A 21,601-nucleotide genomic window follows, 5' to 3' on the forward strand; every position below is an offset into this window, starting at 1 on the left:
ATTTGCTTGATAATTGTTGCTATTTGCAGTCAGTAGAGTGCAATAGTTAGTTTACCGAGTCATTTATCCAAATGTATGCTAAATTTGTCAAATATTTAAAAGGAAAGCTAAAGTTAAAAGACCCGTTTGAGAGCCAAATGAGCCGATCCAAATGAACCGGATCACCGAAAGGAGCCGAAAATCCCATCACTACTATCCAACCATAGTGTGTTCGACCTAAAATGGAGCATGAAGACTTTCGAAAGATGATATTTAATTTGGTATTTTTAAAAGTTATTTATTTAGCTGTTCCACCACTTAAAATTGAACTGCAAGTAAACTACAAATTATTGTACAAAAAATATTTCGCTGTAAACGTGAGGCTTTACGTTCCGTGTCAAGTCGATCGGAACCATTTCGTTGACGGACGCGCTTCCGAACGCCCAATTCAGTGATTTTAATTCAATCGGTGCTAACAGAGTAACGAATTGTGTCTAAATTAACTATAATTGAAATGGGATTGTGATATATTATCTATAAATTATCAAACAATCACGTAGTGTTACTGAATATAATAAAATGTGTGTATCATTGTCCGTACATTGATTTATGTGCGCTTATGATTTGTCGGAATCTTTTTGTGGTGGGACGTGCTTCTCACAGCATCCGCTGCAATGAGTTTCGAGTGGCCGTGGCAGTATAATTTTCCTCCGTTTTTCACGTGAGTTCACCTTTAAGCCATTATTTAAACATGGTAAAATAAATAACAAACCTCTATTTCAACCTGTTGTCCATTTCAAGTGTTTGGTTTTTGACTGTTTAGTGTCATATTAACCGTCTCCTTTGCCGAAATGCTAAGGAAGTAGATTTGCTCAATTTAGTGTCTCTTCCAAAATTCAATGTTATTGCGGTTCTGTTTGATTTCATACATGACAGATATGTGATATTTTCTTAAAAAAACAACAACAACAACACTCAAATGACTCATGAAGCTGTATGTGTGCCCTCTGGGCAGAAAGCTTCGCTACTATGTTATCAGCCTGCAATTTATCAAGATGGCCATCCTTTGAAATCTGTTTCGAGTTGGGGAGAGGTGTCAATTTATGTTTAGTGTACAGTTATTTGTTTTAATTAACTTTTAAATCTTATCCATTGAACTATCTATTTTGTACTATGCTTCGTAAGTGTCATCCTATGTCTTATATTCTTATTGTTTTTTTAAATTGTTGTGTGCAGGCTTCAACCCAATGTTGACACCAGACAGAAGCAGCTGGCGGCGTGGTGTTCGCTGGCGCTGACTTACTGCCGCCATCAAAAGCTGTACACTCTGGACGTGATGGAGGCACAGGAGAGCCCCGTCTTCAACAACCGCAAGATTAAACGTATCCTCTCAAAAGCTCAATGAAAACCACGACAACCTTGTGTATGTCCCGTAAGATTCTTTCTGACCTCCTTAACCGAATGGCAGGAAAACTGTCCATGGAAGCAATTCAAGTCGTGTTTGAGGAGTTGAGGAAAAAAGGTAAGGTAAACCAGAATGGTTTTTTTGGTTGTTTGTTTGTCTTTTTTTAATGACCGTGTGCATTTGTGGTGATCAGGGAATCTGGAATGGCTGGACAAGAACAAGTCAAGATGCTTAGTGATGTGGAGGCGGCCTGAGGAATGGGGCAAGCTGATGTATCAATGGGTGAGGAACACACTTTCTGTATACACATGAGCTGTTTTTTCCAGATTAATAGATTCCCCAAAATTTTGAACCTTTGAAAGAAGTAACTGTCATTTCCGGGTACTCCAGTTTGCACTTGTATTCCAAAAACATGCATGGCAGGTTGATGGAACACTCCAGATCGTCCTACAGTGTGAGTGTGAGCGCGGATGGTTGCTTATGTATGTGTGCCCTACATTAGAAATTTAGAAAAATACTTACAAATAATGATTGCCGTTTTTATTGTCGTAGGTATCGAAAAACGGAATGAACAACACTGTCTTCACGCTGTACGAGCTCTCTAACGGTGACGACACAGAGGGCGAAGGTACGGTTTTGTCGCCAGCCTTTCCCGTGCACGCCCTACGTCCGCCACAAGCCACACTTGTTTCACATTTTCTCTTTTTGCATGTTGGTCAGAGTTTCATGGCTTGGAAGAGTGGATGCTGCTCCGCTCACTGCAGACACTGCAAACGGAAGGCAAAGCCGAGCTCATCACCATGGACGACGGCAAAGGCGTCAAATTCTTTTGAGGACGAGAGATTATTATTTAGCGGAGGATACCCCGCTGTTGTTGTCATTGCCTGCCGCTGCATCTGTTTTATTATTATTATATTGTTACCAGAATCTTTTCAGTCATTTTGAGGTAATTTGACAAGTTAAAAAATTGTGTCTGAAAATCGTCTTGCAAAGAGGCATGTAAGTGACACTTGAACAAATGCTGCTGAATCAGCTCAGCCCAGTTTGTTATTAATAACAATTTTAGAGGACAGTTTTAATGTGACACTATCCGAGAAATAATCCACAATCAACCATTTCCCCTCATATCATGTGTACAAATAAATAAATGTGACTACTTTGATAAATTGGACTTGGTTTGGTACTTGCATGTGTGCAGAAAACATTCCGGGCCAAAACATTAAGTACACTGTACACAGCGTTGAAAGGCCATCCCTTTTTTTCCGCAAGAGGGCACTGTTGCTCTCTGCATTGAACGGAAACAAGTCGATGCCGTTTGTCGTTTAATATTAACAGACCTACGAACAGACAGCGAGCCTCCAATTTATTTTGTGGTTTCAAATACCACTCGGCAAAATAAATGCTGTTATTTATTTCCATCATTAGTGGGTATGATTGAGTTGTGAAATTGAAAATCGCTGTTTTCGCGGTGTGAATAATTTTGGCACAAATCACTCCCCATACCACATGGGGTCATGGCGGCGTCCGTAGCTGAGATGCATTCTGGGAAATGAAGTTCAAAGTCATCACGCTATGAAAAGTGTCACCCTGTATGGATATTTTCAATTCATGTGGGCGTTTAGTTGGACATATTTCCATTAGAAACCACGATGAATACTTGAACAAAAGTAACAACTTCTGTGTTTAAAAATGCTTCGTTTTAGCTCCAAATGTCATCTTTATGAGTTTTACATGGTATATAATAAAAAGCCACATAACATGCAAACCTTGCCTGCCGACAATCATTACATTACATGCCATCACAAAAAATAACTTTAAAGATGCAATTAATATAGAAAACAGCACGCGCGCGTGGACAGTGTTTTTTCTGCGTGTGTGTGTGTTCGTGTGGGCACCGGCCAAGGAGTGTTCGTGCGTGGGAGGGGCCACAATCGTTGTAGCGGTCTCGGTTGAGCTAAGCAGAGAGAGTAGAGTTGCAGAGGGAGCTCGCTGTTCTGTCCGTATCTGCGCGTACAGGTGCATACAGCAGGTGAGTCCGTTTCTTTATGCTTATTTCACGTGAAAATGCCCGAATACGGTCAAGCACCTCACCTGAATTCGGCGCATTTGTGTGCGTGTGCGTGGCCCGCTGCAAAAAGTTTTTATTTTTATTTTTTTGTTCACTTGGCAGCCACTTTTTAGTCCAGTGGGACTCGGTCGACAACAACCTCCCGCACGTTTTGTGTGAATTATGTGTTAATTAGTTCGCCGTTGCGTCGAGGCGTGGGGGTGGAGAGGGGGCCTCTGAGAGACAGACTTTCGTGTTGATAAAAAAACAGGTAAAAGGCGAAGAATGAAGTCATGAGAATTTGTGTTTGCGTATGCAAAAATCTCCTCTTTTTATTCCCCCAGTCAAACAGCCAAGAAGACACATGCAAGCACCGACATTCAGAACACAATAAGTTTGATTGTTGTTTATAGGAGCCCCATTAGTTCATGCAATACACACCAGCTAATCATGCTGCTGTCTATAGAGGCGAAAAACTAAACGTTACAAAATAATTAAAGAATGAACAGACGATACCAATCGTCAAATAAAACAACGATACTCATAAATACTAATGAAAATACAAAAAAAAAAACATGATGAAATACATTCAAGAAAAACAACTAAACGGGAAAATCCAATTACAATCAACGTCACTTGATATGTGACGTCCAAACTTCCAATTATGTGATGTGAAGTGGACATTACTTGTGTCATTGGAGCACTTGGTGATGATGATTCATGCATTCAAAATACACACACACACACAAAGCTTGTTATGTAATACTGTTGGTTCAATAGCATTTCTACAGATGCTTCAATGGAAGTGTAGCTTAAAAAGCAACTTGCCAATTTCCCAGCTTTGGAGCGAATATCAAAGGCAGGATGGCACCTGTGTGAATGGATGTTCCTGTCCCGGGAGGGGTGTGTGAAGTGTGAACCGCCCTCACTTCTCTGCACCGGACGCTTTCGTTGATGTCATTGAATTATTGCCATTATCATGGTTTCCTATGTCTATACACTCTTAAAAAAACGGAATTGTTTCAGGGGTTCTCTCATGGGCCGTTGCTGTCCGTTAACAGTTGATTGTCTCTTCTCTCCCCTCCCGCAAGTGGGACACAGTCCTTCAAGATGCAAACTTGGACATGTTTCTTCAACATGGGACTCCAGAAGCTCCTCCTTCTCCTCTTGGCGGCGGTGTCCCACCCGCGGGCCTTCCCCTTCAGCGCTTCCCCAGATGTGGACGTCACCCCCAGGACGACGGTCTTCCTCAAGGGTGAGGCAAGGGTGGCGGTGGGGGTGGGGGTGGGGGGCAGCCATACACCTTGTGGCCTGATTTGCTGCCACATGTTCGCTGGCCTCAGCGCTTAGCGACTGGCACGTTTCTTGGATGGCGCCTGGTCTCCCAAGTCCTGTCCTACATCGCACCGCTCGGCAAAACATTTAACGATCGGCGTCCATGCAACGCATACTGCTGAATTGGTGTATTCTGCCCCGCTCTCCGCACTCTGCCGTCCATCCCATCAACCCCCCCCCCCCCCCCCCGACTCACCTTTTTCCCTCCCTTACCACTGCGGCAGAGCTGCAGCGAGGAAGGGAAACTCCGACGCCCTCCCCCCTTCCCATCATCTCTCCCTGGTGTGATCCTCTGGGGACGAGTATTATTAGAGAAGGGCAAGAACAAGCAGGGCGGCTTCCAGAGCCATCGCAGCCTCACATTCGGAGGCTGCGAAAAAAATTAGACACACTATTGATGTTGGGGTTTCCGAAAAAGAGAGAATATTGATGCTACATTTCCCAAAAAGAAAACAAACTATTGATGTTGCACTTTCCTAAAATGAATAATAAGATATTAATGGTGCGCTCACCCTAAAAAGAAGACAAACTTGCTGTTGGACTTTCCGAAAAAGAAGACAAATACTGTATCTCAGTTGCTCTTTTCTTTAAAAAAAAGTTGAGCTTTACTAAAAAGAAAAGATTAAAGATGTTACGTATTGAATAACACAGTATTATTAAAACGGTTTCTTTAAATATTTTTTTTGTCTTGTGTTTGTGCAACGTAAATACAGCATTTGTCCTCTGACAGCAACCAAAACGAGACCGATCTCAAAGTTTTGCATCACATCGCAAGGTTTCATCAGGCTGCGCGTTCCTTTCGTTATGCCGACGGCTGGCGGACGACGGCGACCGCGACTCTAATCGAAATTGAAAAGCTTAAACCTCCGCCGACGTGCTGTCCCCCCCCAAAAAACATTTCATCAGATTTTCGCGTTCGACACCATCGTGGGCTCTCTCTCCCTCTCATCGCCGACTTTAAGAGCTCGTCCTTGACCCACTTTTTACGGGAGCGCGCTTTGTTTTTGTGCTGCAGGGGCGCTCTTGGTCCCATGCGCACGATATGTTCCACCCCCTCGTTCCGCCGATGGTGACACATGTCACTCGGCACGCACCCTGAAAACATTTCTAATGCGCATCTTCATTTGTGCGGTCATCAGCGTGGGCGGACGTGTCACGCTGCCTGAATTAGACAGACAGTATGTTTGACAGATGGCCTGCTTGAGCGGGAATGCATGGACAGGCCACCGCATTCGTCACGGGAGCGGCAAACTCGTCCGGCTTGTGTAAGGCGGCGATGAAAATGCGTCCAGTGTAGTAAAAAAAAAAAAAAAGGAACGCCGACTAACTAGCCTTCGTGGATGATGACTTTGGCAAACGTCCAGATCTTCCATCCTTTAAAATGACCGCCCTTAAGCCTCCAAGAAATGGCTGTCCGGGCTTCAGAGCTTGTCCGGGTGATTGTTAGGAGCGCTGATTGAGAAAACGCAGCCACTTTGGGATTACGGGAGGGACGCAACCTCACATGATGTCATGGTGTAGTGGGAGAGCTACAATTTTGTAATGTGGAAAGTGCCATGTCAATAGTTTGTCTTTGTTTTAGGAAAGTGTAACATTAATACTCGATCGTTTTCTTTTAGGCATGCGCAACATCAATCATTTGAATCGATACCGATAGTGTCAGCGATACGCCACGATATCTGTGTGTGGGGCCGGGGGCGGGGATGAATTGAAGAAATGCAATAATTCCCGATAAAAAATGTGCGTTCGTGTCAACATGTCAAAGAAAATGACATTCGTATGAAGCAGACAGCCCCGATATCAATATTTGATCCAGTTGTATCCATAATGTATGATACGATAAGGAAAATTGTAACGTTTGTAGGATGGTACGGTCGACAGGCAGCAACTTTAGACGTTGATACGGTCACTTGTGCGCTTCCGTATTTCATAGCAAGTCGCAAATCGAACGCATACGTGGCTATTTCCCCAACAATGCCCCCCCTCCGACCTCCGTCACCTTGCCGAGGTCATCAAGCACAAACCTGACCTGCTTCCTGCCTCTGCTAGCAGACCTGAAGTAATGCGTGGGTGAAATATTGATGACAGTCGCCAGACCAGGCTGAAAAGATTTTCAGTGGATGAATGGAAGTGCCATTTTGAAGCAAAATGGCGGATTTCCTGTGCTTCTCTATTTTTTTGTGGGCCTCCTCATAATAGATATTCCTTCCAAATTTGATGTTGCTTAGTGGAACTGGCTTCAGGGGCTGCATTTCCACAAAAAAAAATGAAACGACCCCTGACATGATCGACGTGACCCTAAAATAGTCACTCCAAACCAACATGACCGCCTGCCAAACTTCATGTTTGCTCTGAGGCATCCGCGCTCTTACGAACTGCATGGAAATGGCGAGAGCCGCTGTCACTGAGCAAAAATACAAAATAAATGAGAGAGCGCGTTAAATACATCACAGGACAGCCTGTGTTGACTTAAGTGTTACATAAAGAGCGTCGTCTTCCCTTCCATCATCCACTGGATAAAAATGAGTGACAATCGTCCCGGGAAGAGATTCAGTCTTGCTGCGCTTGCAGCATTTGTCCCCACCGTCGCTTCTCGTGTGCCGCATGCTCTCTTGCCAGTCAAATGACTGGCCGCGAGTCACGCAGGATTGTTGCATCACTTCATCCCTATTTTCTCTGTTTTTTTGTTTTTGATAGCAGATCCACGCTTCGGCATGACTCATGCGCGCTGCCTTGAGCATGCCGCGTTTGCATAACTGCGTGTCGACATAGCCGTGGGGAGAGTGACGTCGCTTCGCTCGTGCACCATCTTTCTTCTCCCGCCCGCAGCGTTCGGGACGTTGTGTGTCTTGTTGCGGGCTTCTCGTCACCTTCTTCGTCCTGCTTTTGGACTTTCAAGGGATGCATGATGGAAATGGAGTTTTTTAATGTCATGAAATCGAGAATTTATATATTTTTTTTGCCTTGTGCACAACGTGATTGATATCATGAGGTTGGAAGGGACGTGACCGAGCGGTTGTGACGGGGGTTGACTTCGCCGAAGGCGCCGTGCGGTCATGAGATTCACCTCCATTACGCAACCAAGTCGTCATCCCTCTCGGTCATCCATCCATCCATTTTCCGAACCGCTTAATCCTCACTAGGGTCGCGGGGGGTGCTGGAGCCTATCCCAGCCGTCTTCGGGCAGGAGGCGGGGGACACCCTGAATCAGTTGCCAGCCAATTGCAGGGTACACAGAGACGAACAATCATCCACGCTCACATTCACACCTAGGGACAATTTAGAGCGTCCAATCAGCCTGCCATGCATGTTTTTGGAATGTGGGAGGAAACCGGAGCACCCGGAGAAAACCCACGCAGGCCCGGGGAGAACATGCAAACTCCACACAGGGAGGCCGGAGCTGGAATCGAACCCGGTACCTCTGCACTGTGAAGCCAACGCGCTAACCACTGGACTACCGGGCCGCCCCCCCCCCCCTCTCGGTCAATCACGGAGAATTTTTTTTTCATTTTTTTTAGCAAGTTTGTTTTGTCATCTTGTAGCTTCGCGAAGTTGCTTAGGGTGTTGTTATTGTGACTTGCGTGGGGTGGAGGGGGGGGGGGGTTCAGGCCATTGAGAATGAGGGCAAGATAGCTCAAGCGACATTTTAGGGCATTGAATAGGACGGCTGCCCCAATACTGCCAAGTCACATCAGCGCTTGGAGCTTTGCCCTCTTCGTTGTTAGCGTGTGGGTGTGTGATCATATTTTGTTAGTAGGTCGTGCTTCCAAAAAAAAAAAAAAAAAAGACACGAAAGCATCTGCCCGATTGATCACCAGAAACATTGAGCCGACACGGAATGCAAAAAAAAAAAAAAGAGCCATCGCATGAACCAAAACTTTTAAATGAGGGTTGCAAACCTGGGTTACGGTTTCCAAATCACGGGTTCAAATTTGCGTGATGTCATCAAATGGATAATTCCAGCCAGAGTTTGGGTTCCGAATTAGGTCCTTAAACCGGAACTTCAAGACAAGGTTAGGGATTGAAATATAAGCCTTGCTTTGGCGTTGTTTATTTTTGCCTATGAAACAACAGAGGCGGAATGGATTTCACTTAGGGCCTAAACAGGCTGCAATCCAGTTATACCACAGCGACAGTAAGACCCCCCCCCCCCTCACTCCCCTCTGGATGTTTTCAGGCCTGCTGGGCAGCGCTCGCTTCGGCGGCTCGGCGCGCAACTGCAGCACCCTCCTGCTGGAGGAGCCGGCGGGGATTCTGTACGTGGGGGGGAGAGGAGCGCTCTACGCGCTCAACGCGTCTGACATCGCCACACCCGCACGTCCCACAGTGAGTACCAAACTGAACGCACACACACAATTTAGTCCCCTCCCCCACCGCCCACACGTCCACACTCACTTTTTCTTCCCAACTTTGCATCCTAAAGGAGGACAGACTAATTTTAGCCTCGAGCAGATTGAGCAAATCCAATTGCGTCCGTTTTGATTTTACGGCTGCGGGGATGAAATGCGGCACGGTTGAGCAGGACGAGTGGCGGCTTTTTGTCACTGAAATATCAAATCCGTCCATCCACAGACGAACAACCATCCACGCTCACACTCGCACCTACAGACAATTTAGAGTGTTCAATCAGCATGCCATGCATGTTTTTGCAATGTGGGAGGAAACCGGAATACCCGGAGAAAATCCACACAGGCCCGGGGAGAACCTGCAAATGCGCTGGAATTGAACCCGCTACCTCTGCACTGTGAGGTCGACGCGCTTACCACTAAACCGGGCTGCGCTAATACTATATATATTTTGATTTATTATTCGAATGTTGGGCAACTCGTTGTTAGCATCTCCGCCACCCCGAACACCAGGGCTGTTTTTGTATCGGGTGTGTGGACCGGTCGTTCATTCTCTGACTGTTGCCAGATTGACTGGGACGCGTCCCCCGAGCAGAAGAAGCAGTGCCTGAACAAAGGCCGGGACAACAAGGTGCCATCCCGCGTACTCCCAACTCGCCTCGCTACGAGATGACTTCTGCAACTTTGATGTTTTGTGCTTTTGTTTGGGTGTGCGTGTGAGCAGACCGAGTGTTTCAATCACATCCGCTTCCTGCAGCGCTACAACGAGACTCACTTGTACGCGTGCGGCACCAACGCCTTCAGGCCTCTCTGCGCGTACGTCGTAAGTGCAGCCGATACTTCGCGGAGTTCCCGTGTCGCCAAAAGTACTGGGACACTGACGGCCAACGTCTCGTGTCTTCTCCCCCGCGAGGATTCCGAACGCTTCGGCTTGCCGGCGAGCTTCGAGGACGGCAGAGACAGGTGTCCGTATGACCCCGCCAAGGGGTACACGGGCCTGCTTGCAGGTACGCGTCCTGGTTTTTAGATGTGTGGCCAATGTGTGGTCCTGCAATTTTTAGACAGAAGCGAAACCCCGGTCAAAAAACGTTGTTGTGCGTCCTCTCGATCAGATGGCGAGATGTTCACGGCTTCCCAGTATGAGTTCCGCAGCTCTCCGGACGTGCGCCGCAACTTCCCCTTCCCCACGCTTAGGACAGAGGAAGCGCCCACCCGCTGGCTTCTGGGTGAGCGCGTCGCATTCCGCGGGGTCACCCCGTCCTGTCCAGATTCTACCCCCCCCTCCCCCACCTGCTCACCCCCGACTTTCCGTTCGGCTTCCAGAGGCGGATTTTGTGGGCTCGGCCCTGCTGCGGGAGAGCGTCAACAGCTCCGTCGGCGACGACGACAAGATCTACTTCTTCTTCACGGAGAGGAGCCAGGAGCAGATGGCGTACCCCAGCCGGACAAAAGTGTCCAGGGTGGCGCGGGTTTGCAAGGTCGGAACGCCCGCCCTCAGCCAGCTTGCCGCATTTCACGTGCAATCAGCGTCTTCGGCCCAGACGCCGAGCTCCACTTCCTGTTTGTTATGTTGCTTCATGCGGGAGTCACAGTCACATGAGGCCTCATGTTGTCCCGTTTACCGCATAACATGCTCGCCAACAAAGTTATTGTACACTTACGCGACATCATTTTTATTATTGTTTTAGGTGCACATAAGTGACACGTGTTTGATTTGATTTTTATTCAAATACTGATGATTTTTTTTTTAAACAAAATAATACTTTTCAAAATGTATTTGATTTCAACTTACCACAGCGTACCACACACAAACTATTAGCGATTGTTTCTAAGCCACACCAGAAAAATGGAGACAGCTCCAAGCCATGTGTCCTCTCTGTCTGCAGACGGACTGGGGTGGTCAGAGAACCCTGCAGAGGAAGTGGACCTCTTTCCTCAAGGCCCGGCTGGTGTGTTTTGTGCCCGAGTACGAGCTGTACCTCAACGTCCTGCGTGGGGTTTTTGTCACGCATGGCAGCGACGCGCAGAGCAGCTTCTTGTACGGCGTCTTCGGCCTGGAATGGTGAGAGATTATGTTCAACTCTCTGGTTTAAAAAAAAACAAAACAACTTCAAACAAGCATCAGACAGCTTGTGCTTATTGATGTTAGTGCGGATACTCCAATTATATATGTACCTGCTACATGTGATCATACAATAATGCACAATGAACCAACACTCGTTGCTTTCTGTAGGTGTAAAAAGCAGGATTAAACAGTAAATCACATTCAGTGATCTCAAGCAAAAACTAGACTGAGCTAGCGTCAAATATAATAGTGTATTGTGACAGGATGACAGTGGAATTACACCCAAAATAAAGAGCCGACAGAGCAATCAAACTTTAAAAAAAATCTTTACACAAAAAAAAATTCTGTAAAATAGCAAACAATTCATCAATGTCCTGTTTCAAATGTGTCAGCTCTCTACTTTTCTGTTGCCTGTCAGGAAGAACATCAAAGCGTCGGCCATCTGCCGGTATGCCTTCTCAGATGTGCAGAAGGCCTTCGATGGGCCCTACATGGAGGTTCAGGACTCCAAGTGGAGAGAGTACACAGGCAAGGTCCCCGAGCCAAGACCCGGGTCTGTAAGTTAACACTCAAAACCTCACAAATCCTCACACATGCAAGGAGGAGACCTCAGCAGGCCTCCCCCCACCCCCGTCTTCAGTGCATCACAGACGAGCACCGATCCCGGGGCATCAACTCGTCGCGAGACCTCCCGGACAGCGTGCTCACATTTGCGCGGAGGCACCCACTGATGGCCATCCAGGTACGCCCAGTCGGGGCGCGGCCGCTCATGTTCAAGAGGAGTGTCAACTACGTCCGCATCGCCACGCACCAACAGCCGGCGCTGGACGGAAACATCTACACCGTCCTCTTCCTGGGAACGGGTGAGCGACTGTTTGGGTGCAGATTTGGGCTTCTAACACTTCTGAGCTCTGTTTTTGGTATATAACCCCTTGACTGATGATCCTTACTCCAGAACAGGTTATATTTCGAAAAAATATGGTACTTTAGACGCGGTTGTGTCCCTATTCTAGATGACGGCTGGCTGCACAGAGCAGTGGACATTGGGGGCGAAATGCATATCATGGAGGAGTTGCAGCTGTTCGATCAAGGCCAGCCCATCGAGAGCATGGTCCTCGCTCCAGCCCTGGTGAGACTCATCACTTTGTTTCCCCCCCCCACGTCGGAATGCCGGCATGACGTCGTGAACGTATTCGCAGCATGGCCCCGTTTTGTCTCGCAGCGTCATGTCTACGTGGGCTCCCACTCGGGGGTGGTGCAGATCCCCATGTCGGCTTGTCGGAGGTACGCTTCCTGTTATGATTGCGTCTTCGCCAGGGACCCCTTCTGTGGCTGGGATGGCCGGAAGTGCGTGGAGGTGTGGTCGCGAGCGCAGAGGTGAGAGCCTAGTTTCACTGAGCAACAGGAAATTTGGTAGGCATTTGTGTCATGAGTAGACACACCAAAAATATGGCTCAAAAAGGCATCCCTGGAAAAACACGGCATGTCTGCCATTTTGATGAGAATTGGCCATTTTAGGGTCACTTTCCACAGGCGTTGGTTCGCTTGTTCTGAAACTTCAGACCCCAGAGCCTGTTTGACTTCACAATCTCCATCATGAGGAGACCCACAAAAATTCTCAAGAAGCCGTGCCCGAAAACACAGGAAATCTGCCATTTTTGGTTTGAAGCAGCCATTTGATGGTGATGACATCGTCTCATTCCAGGTCGAACATCACCCAGGACATCCAGAGAGGCACCAGTGGCTGTAAGGAGAATTCAGGAAACGGTATGTGTTCATTCACGTTTTTTTTTTTTCTTGACTCTTGAAATAGATTCTTATGCTGTCTTATCTCCCGGGCTCCGCAGTGGTCCACCGGAGGCGCTCGGTGATGGCAGGAGATGACGTGCTCCTTCAGTGCGAACTGCGCTCCAACCTGGCGATGCCACGTTGGACATTGGACGGCAGAGAGCTGCGTGGTTACGGCGTCGATTCGGGTTACCGCGTGGGCACGGACGGCCTGCTCATTATCGGGGCTCGGGGCAGACAGAGCGGCTCGTACCGCTGCTTCGCAGTGGAGAACTCCGTCTCCGTCCTGGTTTACTTGTACACGGTAAGGGTGCACACAGAGGCCTACTTTGCGGCGGAGGAGACGACGACGGCGGCGATTGATCCGTCCACGCTACCCGGCACGACGGCGGCGATTGACCTGTCCACGGTTGGGCGGGCCTCCCCGTCGCTCGCTGCCCCGCTGCCCGCCGGGCCGCAGCTCCACGCCTACCGGCACATGGAGGCCGTGTACATCTGCTTGGTGGCCGTCCTGGGCGGGCTGTGCCTGGTGTTGTCCGTGGTCTTGCTTTACGTGAGCTTCTGCACCAGGCGGGTTTCTCGCAGCCGTAAGTTCTCCCAGCAGCACGGTCTGCACGTCCTGGGCTCCTCGGAGAGGAAAGGGAGCTCCCACATGGAGCTTCAAACCATCTCCAACGGACGTCAAGGTCGTCGCTCCATCTCGGTGCCCGCTTTCGGAGATTTCCTGCAGATCGTTCCCGGCGAGGGTTCGCCGACGACCGGCACCCCTCCGGCCGCCCCTCCGCTCCCCATGGCCCCACCGCTGCCCGACGCCGACTACGCCAACGGAATGTCCGCCACGCTGCCCAGCGTCCTGCGCAAGATGAACGGCAATAGCTACGTGCTACTGCGGCAGGTGGACCACGACGGGGCTTCGCCGCTTTACCACTCCTTTACCGAGGAGCTCAACCGCATCCTGGAACAGAGGAAGCACACACAGCTGGACCTCCAGCCACATGAGAGCTCCATCTAAGAGGATGTTAAAACAAAAAAATATATATAATAATCCATGCAAACTCCGTACAGGTAAGCTCCACCTAGACTTGAACCCAGGAACTTTGATCGCACACATGCTAACAACCTGGTTAGCGTGCTGCTTCAATAAATGTTTTTTTCTGGATATTGAAAAAAAGATTGCCAGAAAGAGTCATTTGAGCAGGTCAGGATAACTCTTTTCAGCAGCTTCCATACTTCAAAGCGTGTCCCCGTTGATGTGCACTGCTTACACTAACAACATGGTTACAGAGTGGAACTAGTTTACAAAAAACTGTTTTGCCAAATGTGGGATTTCTTCAACCCTTTCAGCGACTATTTAATCTGATTCCCGCTAAGAAACTGAGCAGAATCATTTTCACATTGTCCGCCCCCCTCTCCCCTCCTGAAATCGCCAAAGATGTGGTGGCCATCCCTTTTGCATTTGTTGTTGAGAACTTTCCATCTGAGTCATGTGCTTCCCGCCTGCAAATGCTTTGCCAAGGTTTCCTGCCTCATCTGTGCAGCTCGACATGACAAAAGACTGTGACAGAGCTGGAGCAAGTGGAATTGACTTTACATATGAGGACCAGCAGAAAGCCTGGAAGTTTGATGGCTCATTTTAGGATGGTAAATTCTTGAACGTTTAAAATGTTAATTTATTAAGTTTCATGTTTAAAATAAATGTTTTGGGAAAAAAAAGACATTTGTATGAATTTCTGCAAAATACTGAGAGAAAAAACAGTTTCATAGCTTGTTTATATATACACATCACCTGCAGCAAACCTGAAAAATATTTTTGAATTTTGTCAAATGACACTGAAAATGTTGATGCTAATTCAGATTTTTTCCAGGACAGGGCTCCTGTTTATTTAACTGCACTTTCATTTTGCAGGTACTGCGATGTCAGTAAGCCAAATATTTTTTGTTTACCTAGTGTGGATTTTAAAAACAAGCTGGAGGGCCACAATCCAAATTTGCAGCTGGGAACGGACCCCACGAGGCCTTGTTGAATGACAGAGTGCTGTGGCGTCGCTAAGCAACAGCATTTTTATTTTGAGCCATGCCATATGTCCGGTAGTGGGTCTCCAGCTGTGCAATGACCTCCCAATGGCGTAAATTGAAAACTAAATCATCTTTATAGGCACCTTGGAGGAATTTGAAATGATGGGAAAGAGCCTTGAAGCTTTGTCATACAATCGGTACTACAAGCACATTAATAAATATTTTTAAATGAATACTGTACCTCTCTGACGCTGTCAGTCGAAAGTCGTCTTTATTATTATTATTATTATTGTATTGGATCTGAGCTGCCATTGTGAGACATGTCGGTCACAAGTAGCCGTAAAAGATGATTTTTTCTACCCCAGCAAAATATATTGCATGATTCAACAAATAAAGCTGTTGAAGGCCGGTAAAATATTTTCAGAGTGGCATCAGTGTAGGTGATGATGGCTCAGGCCTTCACTCTGACAAGCTGTTCAAACACTCTGACATTGAACCGCCAGTGTTTGCACAACAAACATTTAGACCACAAATAAATATGCGACACAGAAAGGCGATCACAGGGGGAAAATACTGTACACAAAAACCTTTTATTCAATATAAGCAATTCCAAAATGTCACACTTTGTCATCATTCCGAGGGGTGAGGGGACGGTTGGTGAAGGGATGCCACAGGCCCTGGATGCTAGGGTTGTCCGTGTGGAAGGGCTTGCGAAGGCGGATCACGTCCAAGCCCGACTGACTGGTCAGCCTGGCTAGAACCTCAGACACCTGTGAGGATGTTTTGCTCGCCACAATCTCTTCCCTCACGTTGCCGTTTACTGTAGGGGGGGATAACAAAGATTGAACACCACTCAGCCCAAAAGAATAAATCAGTCCGGACAAACAAACGTCTACGTAATCCATCACAATTCCATTCAAGTATCTATATTTCTACTGAAAAACAGCGTGAGTAATTTAGCCACCTCCCGAAAAAATGTTAACTATTCATAAGTACGTCTACTCACGGTATTCGGCCACTATTTTGGGTTTGCTGCACGACTCCGGGGACACATACACGACGGTACCAGGGTTCTGTTTGGCGTAATCCACCACTCCATCTTCGATAAAATCTCTGTTTAAAAACAATTATGGTGTTACGACCATCTGTTTTGTATACAATGTTGTTGTTGTTGTTACCTGACACCTAGCGAGCTGTGGCCCTTTTTGGAGAAAATGATGGAGAGCCGCTTAAGCTGGCACACATAACGTCCCACGCCGTTTTGGAGGACGCTCTTCAGGAAGCGACTCGGCGTCCCCCTGGATGTCATTCTAATCTATTTTGTGGCTAAAACCCCCCAGAAAAAATGGAAAACAATTCGATGAGAGGAATTTAAATAAATCGAAGACAGATAACATTGGCAGAGGACGCCAGGAGCAGTGCGTCAATCTTTTAACTCCGGGTGAAACAAACGACGCATCTTGTAACAGCCAACCCATAAGATACATCTCATTATATTTGTTTATAAAATGTAAGATGTCATTATTTTTTAGATGGTCGTATGAACTAAATTGTTAGAAAAACAATTTAAAATGTCTTTTCTTTGTCAGTGCGCGTTTCGAACGGACTTATTTCGTATGTTAGAGCCCTTATGTCGACTGGATCATGGAAAAATGGACAGGCTGTTTGCTACAGGTGGGAGTTTCTCTTACACGTCTTCTATGGACGAATAACATAATTTTAATGTGTTTTTTGTTAGACGCGATTTAATGCAATCGACGTATAGTTATATTGTTTTGGTCCGTCAATTACATCACTCCGAGTAAAACGATTCTTACGCAGTCTCCCATATTTTCACGCTTAATGTATTTTTAAAGACTTTAATGAGCATCTGCCACCAGTAAGATTTCATTTAAAAATATTACTATGGTAATTTTATTTTATAATACCAATGTAGTGCTATTTGGAAATCTAAACTGTTGAATTAAAATTATTGTTTTATATCGTTTGGTGCACGTTTTGTACGGACTTGTAACGGTCCTTGTATGGTACGTCAATTTTATATTTCCGTGTGAAACTGTCGCTAAAAGGGTTATAGCTTTCGTGGTTTTAGCCGTTTTAACAAGTTTAGGGATCATGCAGCATCACTTTTATTTTTCTGAAGATGTTAGTTTGTTTGTGTGCATTTAAATATGCATATAAATATAAATCCCTGTGACTGGCTGAAATCTTAAATCTGGTGCCTTATATTTTTATGCCCATACCACACGGACATGTTTTGGAGAGGAACCGAAAAGCCCGGGCTCACGCATACGCATGGAGGACAAGATGGGGACGTATACGGGCGTCTGAAAGGGTAAGATGCTCAATTTCTGACACTAAAGTGGAGTTAATTGTTAAGTAGCACAATTCACACGTTGTTTTTTTTTGCTCCCAGTATGTTTATTTTTAATTATTCCTGCCCACTTTTTCTAATTCCACATTTTTCATGCGTTCAAATAATTCAAATTCAGGCGGCTTGTGATTTCACAGCCTCAAATTCAGAGTTTTCCCAGTAATCCACCTTTTCCACACACTCAAAGGCTTTGAAGTGAATTAGACACAAAGGCTTTGCAGTGAATTAGACATTTACAAATAAAGTTCCTCTTCTTTTTCATCTGTCAAACCGTTCATTTCATTCGAGACATTTTGGAAACTATTTCTTACATTTACCTAATTCACCCATTTTTCAGTATTCCGCACTTTCCATATCAATATTTTCAAACGAATGGATAGTTTTTACATATCTACCATACCAGGATTTCACTAGATGGCGCCAAAGCAATCTTAGTGTGTATCAATGACCAAAGCTAAAAAGAGTGTATAGAGTTGAAATCAAATGAATTATGAAGGATACGTTCCAAAAATATGACACTTTCTTCCTGTGACGGTTATTGTCTCTTGGTGTCTTATGCAGGATCAAACCACTTTGTCCGATGTGGAGGAGATTGCTTCTGAGGGGTCTCTCTCAGGTGGGGACCCCGAAGTTTCCCTCCCGAAGACATTTTTCATCCCTTCATTTCCTGATTCATAGCAGAGGTCCTGGGGCTTTGTGGGGTTTCGCAATACGGGACACTGGCTCCTTCTTGTCCAGGACGTACAAAAAAGACGCCAAATTCACAGTGGACTTCCCAGTGAGCACCGTCACAGTCGCAGATATCAAACAGTACCTACGGTCCAAGGACGTCCATTTCCACGATGGCTTCAGCTGCCTGCACGTGCCCAGCATCTTTGTTGCCGCCGCCTCCAGGGCTGAACGCTTCTCTCTGTTTGTGGACAAGACCACCGGGCAGTTCATGTGCATGGACACGCAGGTGGAAGGGAGCTGGGAGGACCTCCAGGACTGTTTGGAGGTGATGCAGGCGGAGGAGCGAGATTTCCTCAGCCCGGAAGTGCTCTTGGGCTACCCGGAGAGCGCTGAGGAGCTGGAGCAGAGCGAGAGGGATGCCAGGGAGGTGGGGAGCATCTGGTCCGCTTCGGTGCCCTTCTCGGATCTGATGGAGGATGAGGTGACACTCATCAAAACCATGTTCCAGGTACATTACCTTACAATAAAATCTCCCCTTTTCATCGTAAAATCACATTTGTAGTCTCAATGGATTTTTTTCTCCCTTCAATTATAGATGAAATGATATTATTATCGAGTTATTTTTCTGGCAATAAAAACACTAGTCACCAGCAAATTAAAATCAGAGATGACTTCATTTGTTCTTCAATTTTGATGCCTATTTTAATATTTAATTTCTTGCATCTCTGATTTAAAAAGAAAATTCACCTGTGTAATTAGATTTGACGTATTTTGCTCTTTTATTTATTTTTTGGTAGATCACAAAGATTTCCAATGCAACAATGAAGAGGTTTGGTGTTAGGCTGTTCAGGCCCACCAAGAGTCTGGTTTTCCCCTGGCTGGGTGGTCCCGATTGCTCCTTAAAAGGGCTGAAGCTCCTCTCGGCGCAAAGCGATGCCGATGGCGCCATCCGTTATAACGAGGCGACAGTCCCCAAGTGCACCTCCTACAACAACCTGTTTGGCCTCCCTTTGCTGAGCCGCATGGACGCCAATGTGGTCCTCACAGGACACGAGCTGGACACGCTGGCTGTGAGCCAGGCTACGGGATTGGCCAGCGTTGCCCTCCCGCGGGGTGTGGGCTGCCTGCCGCCCGCCCTGCTCCCTTACCTGGAGCAGTTCAAGCGCGTCACGCTGTGGCTGGGTGGCGACGTGCGCTCCTGGGAGGCCTCAAAGATCTTCTCACGCAAGCTGGGCCTGCGCCGCTGCTGGCTGGTGCGACCTGGTGAGTTCCGGCCCTGTCCCGGGGAGGCCCTGGCACAGGGAAAGAACCTAAGCCGCATCGTGGCGAGCGCGATCCCTGCCGCGCACAAGTCCATCGTGTCCTTCAAGCAGCTCCGCGACGACGTGTATGGGGAGATGGTGAATACCGAGCAAGTGGCTGGTGTCAAATGGGCACGTTTTCCTGAGCTCAACAGGATCCTAAAAGGACACCGCAAGGGAGAACTCACGGTTTTTACAGGTGAACAATTGATCCATTGTGTGTGAGAGAAAATGACAGGAATGGCTGAGGGAAGGTGTGTGAATTAGCCCCTTTGCCATCCTCTCACATGCCCATTAAGATGCATTCTGTGTTGTGTGTCGACGTTGTGCAGGTCCCACGGGAAGCGGGAAGACCACCTTCATCAGCGAGCTGGCCCTCGACCTCTGCATGCAGGGCGTCAACACACTTTGGGGCAGCTTTGAGATCAACAACGTGCGTCTGGCCAAGATCATGTTGACGCAGTTCGCCGTGCAGCGGCTGGAGGATAACCTGGAGCAGTACGACTTCTGGGCGGACAAGTTTGAGGAACTGCCGCTCTATTTCATGACCTTCCACGGCCAGCAGAACATTAAGGCGGTTCTGGACACCATGCAGCACGCCGTCTACCTCTACGACATCAACCACGTGGTCATCGACAACCTGCAGTTCATGATGGGACAGGAAAATCTCTCGGTTGACAAGTACGTGAGCGTTTCCGCAAGCTTCAGGGGCTGAAGCAGCAGGCGGCTCATCACCCGATGTTATTTCTGCGCTTAAAACTTCCAGGTTTGCCGTCCAGGACCACATCATCAGCGCGTTCAGGAAATTTGCCACCAACTCCAGCTGCCACGTGACGCTCATCATTCACCCGCGGAAGGAGGAGGACGACCGGGAACTGCAGACGGCCTCCATATTTGGCTCGGCAAAGGTGCGAGCTGTCTTTTTTTTTGTCTTCGTTTTTCCCATTGAGTGATAGACAGAGACAGCTAAAAGCAGGAACAAAATACAACAATAGCATTTTTGCTAGGCTGTCGCTTTAGAGATGATATGCATGGAGAAAAGAGGAAAATCACTTCTTCACAGGAAAATGAAGTTTGTTGGTCTGTGAATGTGAATTTAAGAAACTGACAACTGTTGATTCTACAAAAAATAAAAACAACACGTGAATAAAACCCGACGCAAAACTCACTTCACTTCATGTCATTTTTGTGACCCAACAGGCCAGCCAAGAGGCGGACAACGTGCTCATCCTGCAGGAGAAGAAGCTGGTGACGTGCCCGGGCCGCCGCTCGCTGCAGGTGACCAAGAACCGCTTTGACGGCGACGTGGGGGTCTTCCCGCTGGACTTTATCAAAGCCTCGCTCACCTTCTCGACGCCCGCCAAAGGCAAACACAAGTTGAGGAAGGTCACCATCAAGCCCGAGGAAGACGAGGGCGATGAGGCTCCCTCCAAGAAGGACACCGCCAAACGAGGGAAGGCGGAAAAACAGCAAAGTAAAGCGGCAAAGTCAACACGTGCTGCAACGCCGAGTGAATGAATAGGTGACTACGTACTTCGTTACAATATGCCAACCCGATCACGTGACTACTACTGTGACAATTTACACACTTGACACACCTGCACATATTTTGAATAAAATGTTTCATCTTGCGATTGTCTTGACGAGGTCTGAAAATTAGAATTAGAGTAGTCTGAAGTTCCGCGCACCAATCCTTGATTCGCAGATGCATGAAACCCACATGTCGGCCTCAAGCTGCGGGGGCTGGACTGATTTGAAAATGTGATAAAGTCATGCATGCCTCGCTTGACATCAGCTGACAGCCATTTCAAATCCTGGCTTCCTCCACAGGAACCGATAAGATCGCCGAGATGTAAACTGCAGGCATTTGGAGTCTTTAAACGGCATCAGCTGGAATGAATGTATGTGAGGCAAGTGGACGGGGTAAGGTCAACTTGGTCCACATTTAGGGCAATATGCTCTCGGGTTACCCAGCAGGGCCCATTTTGGGGGTGAAATGAGCTGCAGAGTTGTTGACTAATTCTAGTGCAGCTATTATGTACATCCGACACGCTTTGGAATGCCGCAAGCTCACTTGAGCGTCTGGAGCCGACTGGCCCGGGAGGCGGGGGAGGGAGGGGGGGCGTCTGTAAGTGGCTTTATTAACTGCACAGGCATATTTGCCTGTCATTTAGCTGGAGCACCACACCCACCAAGCAATAGGAGGTCATGTCGGGCATGGAAAAATGTAGGTCACCTCAACACATGCAGGGTGTGCCAGCCCATGTCTTGTG

At 47.3% G+C, this 21,601-nt stretch overlaps 4 protein-coding genes across 5 annotated transcripts; 3 read left to right on the forward strand and 1 right to left on the reverse strand.

Annotated features, from left to right (window-relative positions):
* Nucleotides 1–413: 413 nt before the first annotated feature.
* On the forward strand, nt 414–2,550 carry vps25 (vacuolar protein sorting 25 homolog). 2 transcript variants are annotated; one of them, XM_052069961.1, is made up of 6 exons: nt 414–700; nt 1,216–1,361; nt 1,448–1,501; nt 1,578–1,666; nt 1,775–1,838; nt 1,937–2,012. In XM_052069961.1, exons 1-6 carry the CDS (start codon nt 654–656, stop codon nt 1,987–1,989), a joined length of 453 nt encoding a protein of 150 aa, XP_051925921.1. In that variant the 5' UTR covers nt 414–653; the 3' UTR covers nt 1,990–2,012. The 2 variants fall into 2 exon arrangements, with proteins under 2 accessions (XP_051925921.1, XP_051925920.1); XM_052069960.1 differs by lacking the exon at nt 1,775–1,838 and adding an exon at nt 2,105–2,550 and having other exon boundaries at nt 424–700.
* Nucleotides 2,551–3,326: 776 nt separating this feature from the next.
* Nucleotides 3,327–15,214, forward strand: sema4gb (sema domain, immunoglobulin domain (Ig), transmembrane domain (TM) and short cytoplasmic domain, (semaphorin) 4Gb). Its single transcript, XM_052071845.1, has 15 exons — nt 3,327–3,413; nt 4,523–4,686; nt 8,944–9,092; nt 9,681–9,743; nt 9,837–9,935; nt 10,026–10,119; nt 10,225–10,338; nt 10,436–10,590; nt 10,999–11,174; nt 11,596–11,734; nt 11,818–12,040; nt 12,191–12,306; nt 12,400–12,554; nt 12,883–12,944; nt 13,025–15,214. The coding sequence occupies exons 2-15, from the start codon at nt 4,542–4,544 to the stop codon at nt 13,975–13,977; spliced, it is 2,643 nt and encodes an 880-aa protein (XP_051927805.1). The 5' UTR covers nt 3,327–3,413; nt 4,523–4,541; the 3' UTR covers nt 13,978–15,214.
* Nucleotides 15,215–15,552: 338 nt separating this feature from the next.
* On the reverse strand, nt 15,553–16,432 carry mrpl43 (mitochondrial ribosomal protein L43). Its single transcript, XM_052071868.1, has 3 exons — nt 16,160–16,432; nt 15,988–16,094; nt 15,553–15,801 (listed from the first exon to the last, which is right to left on the reverse strand). Exons 1-3 carry the CDS (start codon nt 16,288–16,290, stop codon nt 15,599–15,601), a joined length of 441 nt encoding a protein of 146 aa, XP_051927828.1. The 5' UTR covers nt 16,291–16,432; the 3' UTR covers nt 15,553–15,598.
* A 228-nt stretch (nt 16,433–16,660) lies between these two features.
* Nucleotides 16,661–20,959, forward strand: twnk (twinkle mtDNA helicase). The gene is made up of 6 exons (XM_052071852.1): nt 16,661–17,316; nt 17,917–18,535; nt 18,825–19,527; nt 19,661–20,009; nt 20,095–20,236; nt 20,529–20,959. Exons 1-6 carry the CDS (start codon nt 17,234–17,236, stop codon nt 20,844–20,846), a joined length of 2,214 nt encoding a protein of 737 aa, XP_051927812.1. The 5' UTR covers nt 16,661–17,233; the 3' UTR covers nt 20,847–20,959.
* Nucleotides 20,960–21,601: the final 642 nt, after the last annotated feature.

This window comes from Hippocampus zosterae, chromosome 7 (assembly GCF_025434085.1).
Source record: "Hippocampus zosterae strain Florida chromosome 7, ASM2543408v3, whole genome shotgun sequence".
Taxonomy (NCBI): Eukaryota; Metazoa; Chordata; class Actinopteri; order Syngnathiformes; family Syngnathidae; genus Hippocampus; species Hippocampus zosterae.

What these genes read in the sequence shown, in the direction of transcription:
- sema4gb (XM_052071845.1), top strand. Translation starts at nt 4,542, where the DNA reads ATGCAAACTTGGACATGTTTCTTCAACATGGGACTCCAGAAGCTCCTC. An exon ending in GTGTGGTCGCGAGCGCAGAG is followed by an intron (nt 12,555 to 12,882) that starts GTGAGAGCCTAG and finishes GTCTCATTCCAG; the next exon opens with GTCGAACATCACCCAGGACA. An exon ending in TAAGGAGAATTCAGGAAACG is followed by an intron (nt 12,945 to 13,024) that starts GTATGTGTTCAT and finishes CGGGCTCCGCAG; the next exon opens with TGGTCCACCGGAGGCGCTCG.
- vps25 (XM_052069960.1), top strand. Translation starts at nt 654, where the DNA reads ATGAGTTTCGAGTGGCCGTGGCAGTATAATTTTCCTCCGTTTTTCAC. An exon ending in CAACAACCGCAAGATTAAAC is followed by an intron (nt 1,362 to 1,447) that starts GTATCCTCTCAA and finishes ACCGAATGGCAG; the next exon opens with GAAAACTGTCCATGGAAGCA. An exon ending in TGACGACACAGAGGGCGAAG is followed by an intron (nt 2,013 to 2,104) that starts GTACGGTTTTGT and finishes CATGTTGGTCAG; the next exon opens with AGTTTCATGGCTTGGAAGAG.
- mrpl43 (XM_052071868.1), bottom strand. Translation starts at nt 16,290, where the DNA reads ATGACATCCAGGGGGACGCCGAGTCGCTTCCTGAAGAGCGTCCTCCAA. An exon ending in CACAGCTCGCTAGGTGTCAG is followed by an intron (nt 16,095 to 16,159) that starts GTAACAACAACA and finishes GTTTTTAAACAG; the next exon opens with AGATTTTATCGAAGATGGAG. An exon ending in CAAAATAGTGGCCGAATACC is followed by an intron (nt 15,802 to 15,987) that starts GTGAGTAGACGT and finishes CCCCCCCTACAG; the next exon opens with TAAACGGCAACGTGAGGGAA.
- twnk (XM_052071852.1), top strand. Translation starts at nt 17,234, where the DNA reads ATGTTTTGGAGAGGAACCGAAAAGCCCGGGCTCACGCATACGCATGGA. An exon ending in TCATCAAAACCATGTTCCAG is followed by an intron (nt 18,536 to 18,824) that starts GTACATTACCTT and finishes ATTTTTTGGTAG; the next exon opens with ATCACAAAGATTTCCAATGC. An exon ending in AGAACTCACGGTTTTTACAG is followed by an intron (nt 19,528 to 19,660) that starts GTGAACAATTGA and finishes GACGTTGTGCAG; the next exon opens with GTCCCACGGGAAGCGGGAAG.